General features: G+C 26.7%; 2 protein-coding genes across 2 annotated transcripts; both read right to left on the bottom strand.

Moving 5' to 3' along the window:
- On the bottom strand, nucleotides 1–1,494 carry LOC105619721. The gene is made up of 4 exons (XM_012201240.1): nucleotides 1,491–1,494; nucleotides 823–877; nucleotides 235–367; nucleotides 1–51 (listed from the first exon to the last, which is right to left on the bottom strand). The coding sequence occupies exons 1-4, from the start codon at nucleotides 1,492–1,494 to the stop codon at nucleotides 1–3; spliced, it is 243 nt and encodes an 80-aa protein (XP_012056630.1).
- Nucleotides 1,495–2,793: 1,299 nt separating this feature from the next.
- Nucleotides 2,794–3,508, bottom strand: LOC105619720. Its single transcript, XM_012201239.1, has 3 exons — nucleotides 3,354–3,508; nucleotides 3,061–3,177; nucleotides 2,794–3,001 (listed from the first exon to the last, which is right to left on the bottom strand). Exons 1-3 carry the CDS (start codon nucleotides 3,506–3,508, stop codon nucleotides 2,794–2,796), a joined length of 480 nt encoding a protein of 159 aa, XP_012056629.1.
- Between the last annotated feature and the right edge of the window lie 4,443 nt (nucleotides 3,509–7,951).

Raw genomic sequence — 7,951 nt, 5'->3', positions numbered from 1 at the left:
TCATCGCGTGGAATATATGACAGTAAAATAAGATATCGAAGTCTTTACTAACTGCAATTAAAGACATCTCTTTTTACAATATTGATTTATAATGTGATAGATATAGAATGCGTTCCGATATTCACTGCCAGTGCTGAAAATCTATAGCTTATACAGTATACGTAACGTATACTGCATAATATTAACACTGACAGTGAATATCAGAACACTCTCATAGATTGTTATTGATATTACCATGGCGAAACACTCCATAGAACCAGTAAATAATCCACCGATATTCAAAGTAAACTCCTTAGCTTTTCTTTGTAATAGAAACAATATTATTCTTTGTATATGTAATGGAGTTCTATACCACTGAACGTTGTATCTATGAAATTGTACATGGATAATGAATCGCTAACTGATAAAAGAAACTTTCTTATCAGTTATTTTCAGCTATGCTAATTTGTTGTATAACTGCATTAATTTTTACATCAGACGAAGCCATTCTTAAAAGGCACATAGAAAGAACAATTTTACTTATGAATTACAAATAACAAATTGACAAGACTAATTATAGTAAAGTTGCTATCACAAATTATCTTTTTTACGAGCAAATTTTCGTTGCCATCGATTTATTGTTGTAATAGAATTCGAATTCACAAGAGTTCTCGACAAACATAATGCTGTCTCGATCATCTTGTCCCGATTTTGTCGAAATTAATTAGTTTCAGTACTTATCAACAATGTGATAGCAAACTCACTATATTTAGCTGTCTCTGTTTTAATAAAATCGTTCTTTCCGTGTAAACATTCATATACTTATCATGAAATGTTTCTTACACAGTAGAGAATACGTAATTATTATGATCTGTTATAATCTGTGCGCCATAGTTGCCTATAAACAGACATAAAATCGTGGCGATTACATTTAACAATGGTAAACAAAATTCGCTGACACTTTTTTTAGATGAAGCACTCTGAAATATCTAAGATCAAGTTTAAAGGACATTAATACATCTTTTGCATGTATATGTACATTTATGTACATTTTTTACTCTTAATCTAAGAATAATGATGAAGTTATATAGAATTAGAAAAATACAGTTTTCTATATATATTATATATATATATATATATATATAAATCAAAAAAGAGTAAAAAAAATTCTTAGAATACAAATATGAATATCATGTAAAGAACGTCATATATTAATCAACAATTCTGTTCGTTAGGTTCTAAAATAAATATATGTTAATATTAATATTATATATAATAATTATATATCTTCAACATTATTGATTTTTCTAATACATTGCATGTTCTCTGATTAATATTTTTATTCCTACGATATATTACATTCGTTATTTTTTATATTATTTGGGAGAGGAGTTAATTGTTATACGGGGTAAGTTGTTACAGTTAATTTTTTTAATTGCCACAGATAGTAGCACATTTTTATATGTGATTTTTATCATACTATACAACTGCATTTATTGTTTATTGTTTACCCATATTGAACTCCAGAAGATGCTATATATATTATTTTACTTTCATTATTAAAAATAAATATTTCATTATATATAAATTGCTTGTTACTGTATACAATTGAACCTCTATAAAAGTAACCCGAATAAAAATTTGTATGTGCAATTATATGATTATACTTTTGATTATAATAACACATTTATTTGAATTGATATATGTATTGATTTTCGATGTGTATTTTTTCGAATCGAAAATGGAAGATTGGGACAAGTTGTTACACTTCGATCGGGACAGGTTGTTACAGTGTAACAGCTTATCTCATTAAGAACAATTTTTTTCTTCTACGGAATGATGCATAGATTACAAATAGACTATAATAAATAGACTGCTAACTTCGTCTCTATGTTTGAAGACAGCGCTGGACAGCATCATATTTGTGTTCACTACAACTCTCACATGTATAAATCACACGATGACATTAGTGTTTTCGTATACGCGATATTCACAGATAGGACGCCAACATTTGCATATGTGAATTGAAATAAGAGTAGCTCGGAATCAGGTTTATCTTTTTCTATCATATTAAATCAGCTGTAATTAAATCTAATTATAAAAATCTATAAAATGATACGATCTTACAAAAAAAACAGAGGATCTATACATACAGAAATGTAAATATGCGACAACGGCAAAGGAAGTTAAAAATGGCTGTCTGTCTCTGAAAAGAGAATTTTCATTAGAGACATTCTTTTATGTATTAAAACAAACAAATAAAATGTAACATTTTACATTGCTTATATCTTTTCCTCTTCTTGATTTTTCTATTTTTTCTAACTTTTTCTTTTTTCTTTTTTTCCTTTTTTTAAGTAAAAAGTATCTAAATTTTTTATACTTTTTTCTTATATCTATAACGATATTTTCTTCTTATGTCTGTTTCTATACTTAGGTAATTATAAAAAAATATATCTGTACTTATACCTAAATACATTTTCTATGTAATACCTATACCTATATCTAGATATCTTTCAAACGCTATCTGTTCCAATTGTAAGTGATATAATATTTTGTTCTAGCTCAATAACAACTTGCCCCACAGTGGGGTAAGTTGTTACAATCTCCCTACTGAAAGAAAATTTTAATTTTCAATATTTAAAGACACAGATATAAATCAAAAAAAAATTGACTATCCAATTAAAGATGTACTTGAAGCAATGCATAGGTATTCATTAATTTAAATGTATACATTAGTACGAAAAAAATTGCTAATCAAAAATTGTAACAACTTGCCTCGATCTCTCCTATATAATAAAAATTAATATTGGGGATTTATAACTGCGGCATTATTGGCATTATCTTACTGAACAATTTTGTTAATATACATACATTTCGGGAACAGCATTTGTATGGATTTTCATATATTACAATATAAAACAGAAAACTTACTTGAAACAGATTTAGGCTTAAGCAAGCCACGACAATTACTATTAAACAAAACGCCAATACCTCGAATATAGATACCAAAAGATTAGACAATCTTGAAAAGAAAAATATTATTAAACATATTTTTTGTCTGTTGTGGGCATGTGTACCAACTTCATAGCTTGCCGATGAATCTCGACGGCACAAATTATGCCCTCGTTCATCAAATTCTTATTTTTCGGCGTAATATTTTGTCGAATATTGATGTTTATTGCATGCTCAATACGATAGCTGTAAATGTTTGTATAATTATACATCAATCTATTGAATGACACAATTTTTCAATTAAAAATACATAATTTCGTAAACTTTTTAATACGTTACATTATTTAAATATATGATGTTAAAAGTTAAATTTTGAGTAACAGTTTAAATTATTATGATTATTCGTATATCTTTATCCGTACCCAGCAATTTTGAATATTCCACAGATATACTGAAGATACGTAAGGAACAAGGTTCCTATTGCTAATACCGCAATTCCTCCGACGCATATAATTGCGTAGAAGTGCAACAAAATTAAATAAAAATATTTTTCTTGATCGATAAAATATTCCATCATAATTGGTAGATGAGATATATTTTTTGGTAAAACAATGAAATTATTCAACAAATGCTGACCGATAGTATAAATAAATACGATAATAACGCCAAATACTAAAAAATATTAGAAAATGTTTTTTTTTTAAATTCTGCAATATAAACTTATCAAGATTTATACGATTTAGTGCGCAAACACACACGCATGCACGCATTATAAATATATATATGTCATAAAGTTTTATATTATTTTATTAATATATTAATAAAATTTTATTTAAAAGTACTCTAATATGCTATTGCACAAATTGCATACTAACATGTTATTAATCATAGTAAAGGCAGGATGTTAGTTAAGTATTGTCATACTCAACAAAGCGATTCTTTGGTTTATTTCAAAAAGTCCATATAAACATGTCCTAAACGGTTTAGTTTCCAAAATACAGGTGAATATTCGCAAATATTTGACGAAACGGTAAATTACGTTGGCGATATCTTTCTGCATAATTACGTCTTGCTTCACGTGAATTAGTATTTGCAAGACCATAGGCAAAGTGCATATCTGCCATTTCAAAATTTGTAAACTTAAACATAATAAAAATTTTGATGGACTGAAACAATTTGGCCCGAAAACATATGTAGAAGCTAACTGACTCGCAGCAATATCAGAAGTCTATTCTTGATTTTGTGATTTTGACTTTGACTTTGTCACTTTGTTTACGATTGTGCGAATGGTAACTCATGTGAAGCAATATCTCCAATGCAATTTACTATATCGTCAAAAACATTTGCGAATATTTACCGCTATCTTTGAGAAAAGAGTTTTTTTGTAAGGAATACTGTTGAGCTTGGAAAGTCTATGACAATTAGAACACCAGCACTAGAGGAAGCTGTTCTTAACGACATCGAAGCATATCCAGAAACGAGCACATAGGACATTAAATATGAATTATATCATCTGGAGAATTTTGAAAGACCAACAATTATATCCTTATCACATTCAACGTGTACCGAGACATTTACATGCGATTTTCCACAAAGACTAGCTTTTTGTCAATGGATTCTTCTATTTCGGAACTTTTTTATTTCGGAAACTAAGCTGTTTAGGACACATGTTTATAAGGACTTTTTTACTTGAAATAAACCAAAGAATCGCTCTGTTGAGTATAACAATATACATACTTAACTAACATCCTGTATATGGCAAATATTTTAGTAGAATCCGTTTAATATATCATACATTAAAATATATAGAAATATTATTTAATATAATAATAATAATTTAATAATAATAAATTATTATTTATTTAAAATTAATTTCATAGTTACACAATAATTATGAGCATAGATATGAAAATATTGTTTTACGTGTGAGCATAATTGTGTCACGCCTTGCAAAATAATTATATTCTTCTATGATAGCAACTTCATTTTTATCTTTTACTTGATTACATACATACTCAAGTTGCATTAATAAATCTTTTACCTGTTATTTCAATAATTTCGTATATTGTCTTTGTAATATAATAATTTTTAAATAATTTTTTAATAACATAAATTCATTTGACACAGATAGTTATGCTGTCAAATGCACATTCTGTGGGATAAAATCACTAGTTGTGGATCGCTCTTTAAAAAAATTTCATATTTTTATCGATAACAATATCAAATAATTAATAAAATATTTAATAGTCATGATTAATCATAAAGATTATATTATATAATAATTTCATTCCATTTAATTATCACTTTATACATTTTAATTTGAATTAAATAATGTAATGACAATTATCCACAATTAGACTTTATGTATTAATTGCGGTCATCAATTCAATTCATCAAATGCTTTATCCTTTTTGAGGTTCCTAAATCCCATAAGAATAAAAAATATGATTTGCAATTATATTGTAATATATACAGGATGTTGTCCAAGCTATGGAGGCTCACAGAGGTGTGCGCGGCGCAGGGCTCTTGCCAGATAATCCCCGCTCCACACGGCCAAGTGATCGATAGGTGTATACATTTCGCAAGAATAGGCCGGGCAGGTATTCGACTACCTTTAAGGAATTATATTATCTCATTAACTGGGGATACTTGCAAAATGATACAAGACTTTTCGACTTCAGTTCAGTCCACTCAACCTGTCCATGAAATATTTGGCGATTATTTTGGGACACCCTGTATATGCGTGTGACAAATTAGTTGATGATCACACATTTAGTTCTAGGATCAAATTGTGAATCATGATGCAATTTTATCACATTCAAGTTTATTTAAAATTAGTGACAGTAAATAATTAATGATAATAAAAAAAATTAATAAAAATAGAATGTTTAGCAATAAAAAACAATTAAATTATGAGTAAATTATAGTAACACTTTTTGCATATAGACATGTATACTATTTTATATTCTATTTTGTTATTTAAAGCAAATAAATCTTTTCGAGATGACATCATTTGTAAGATCATTTTATAAGTTTCTAAACATTTTTATAATAAATTTAAGCAATAAAAGTATCGTTATAACATAGTGATTAATCAACATCCGGGGATACATTTAATTTCATCTGCGCGTTGATTCTCTCTATCATATAAATTTAATGTTATTTACTATCTATTAAATCTACTATCTACTAAAAAAGCCATAAGGCAATTCTTATGACATATTACATTGTGAATGAATTTTTAAAGATACATACGTTAATTAATTTCGCACATTTAATTAGTTAACAACAACAATAAAATGTCTAGCGCTGTTCTTAATAAATTAAATACAATTGGAAAGAAATAAAACAAATGCTAAAGAATCTTGTAATATATATAATTTAATGGAAAATATTGTAATTATTTAAATATAAAAAATGATTCGGAACTAGTGCCTGATCCACATCTAGTACTTTTATCCTAAGTCGTCAACTTACAGCTTCGATGTTAAAACTGAATGAGTTGTAACTTATTAGGCAAATAATAAAAGTAAATGTGGAAGACAAGACCTTGCTGACGAGATTTAAAGTACATTTTGATGTCATTAGCGTTGTCAACTACCAGGAGTAATTTTATTTTTAATTATACATTTATAAACAATTATAAATTTATATAACACTTTATTATATAATAATGAGATAGTCTTGACAATAAAGATTTGCAAAATAACTTATTACACAGTTTTACTATTATATACTCTTACCTGAAATATAATACCCGCTGTTAGAATATTAGAAAAGAGGATAAACTGAAATCGTGTAAATTTAGATTGTTGATAAGGCCATAAGCCGATAACGAGCAACAGAATTCTATTGAAGCTGAAATACTGAATCCCTAGATGAACCATCCTCTGCGATGTCTGGGATATGACTGATTATGAAATAATCGACGAGTATGATTATCCCTTCTTCTTCTCCATCGATTACCTAGATGTTCTCTATTATAGTGTAAATTTTTAGTATAAATGCCATAATTTGTATAATATTAGGCTATACAAAAAATATCCATTGTGAGATCATAAATCCATTTATATTTTAGTAGTGTTTTTTGCAATGAATTATTAAAATTAAATCATAATTTCGATATCAAGAAAATTACGAAAGAATATCTTCTTTTAATAAAAAAAAAAAGAAAAGACATACATTTATCAAAGGACAGAAGTCATGCAAACGCTTATCTTTTTTTTAGTGCATTAACTTCGTGCATTTTCGTATGAACTCTCACATAATATGACATTTGGTCTTTGAGATGAATGACCTCTATGTATTCTTTCTTCGGCATATTAATTAATACATATCTCATATCAATTTAAAATATGGTAATTAAATCAACACAATATTTTCCAATGTAATGCTTATATTTGCAAAAGATTGCTATTATATTATTAACATTACTTATTGAATATTTTTAATAGATTCTACAATAAATTAATTGAATCTATTGTTTATATTTCACAATATGTTCAGTTTTAATATATATTTACAGATGTTTATTTTCGTTTTCATCAGTGTAAGATTAATTATAATCTGAATTTAATTTATCTTTATCTAATACTTCAAATTAGAAAAAGATAAAAACTAAATTGAACCGAGATTTAATCTTATGTTGATGAATTTTGATTTTGCATTTTTAATAATAAATTAATTTAAGCAAAAATAATATACGTAGTAAAAAGACATTTTCTTTTTTTTCAAATGCGAGAAATGCTAGACAATTATTGTACATTTATATCCTATGGAAAATTTTTTTTAATTACATAGAAATTTTCGCGCTGTGTATATGCTCTTATTGTCCCTATTGAATTGTATTTTTTAATTTTGAAAACCCGATTAATTTTTATATTTTTATTATAAAATATTTAGATATTTAAAATTTTCGTCAGTCAATAATACAAAAAAATGTAAAAAGATAAGCGTATAACTATTAATAAACAATATTTCTAACCAGAAACTATATATATATATATATATATATATATAA

This window comes from Atta cephalotes, assembly GCF_000143395.1.
Source record: "Atta cephalotes unplaced genomic scaffold scaffold00022, whole genome shotgun sequence".
NCBI lineage: Eukaryota > Metazoa > Arthropoda > Insecta > Hymenoptera > Formicidae > Atta > Atta cephalotes.
The sequence above is the reverse complement of the archived record's forward strand: the minus strand, read 5'-3'. Positions and strand labels throughout refer to the sequence as shown.

Bases quoted from the DNA above. Each gene is read 5' to 3' on its own strand.
- LOC105619721 (XM_012201240.1), bottom strand. The intron at 368-822 runs GTAAGAAACATT...ACAATTTCATAG, and splicing joins AATTACGTATTCTCTACTGT to ATACAACGTTCAGTGGTATA. The intron at 52-234 runs GTAATATCAATA...CTTTAATTGCAG, and splicing joins CTATGGAGTGTTTCGCCATG to TTAGTAAAGACTTCGATATC.
- LOC105619720 (XM_012201239.1), bottom strand. From the start codon at position 3,508: ATGATGGAATATTTTATCGATCAAGAAAAATATTTTTATTTAATTTTG. The intron at 3,178-3,353 runs GTACGGATAAAG...AAACATTTACAG, and splicing joins GGAATATTCAAAATTGCTGG to CTATCGTATTGAGCATGCAA. The intron at 3,002-3,060 runs GTTGGTACACAT...TTTCTTTTCAAG, and splicing joins ATTCATCGGCAAGCTATGAA to ATTGTCTAATCTTTTGGTAT.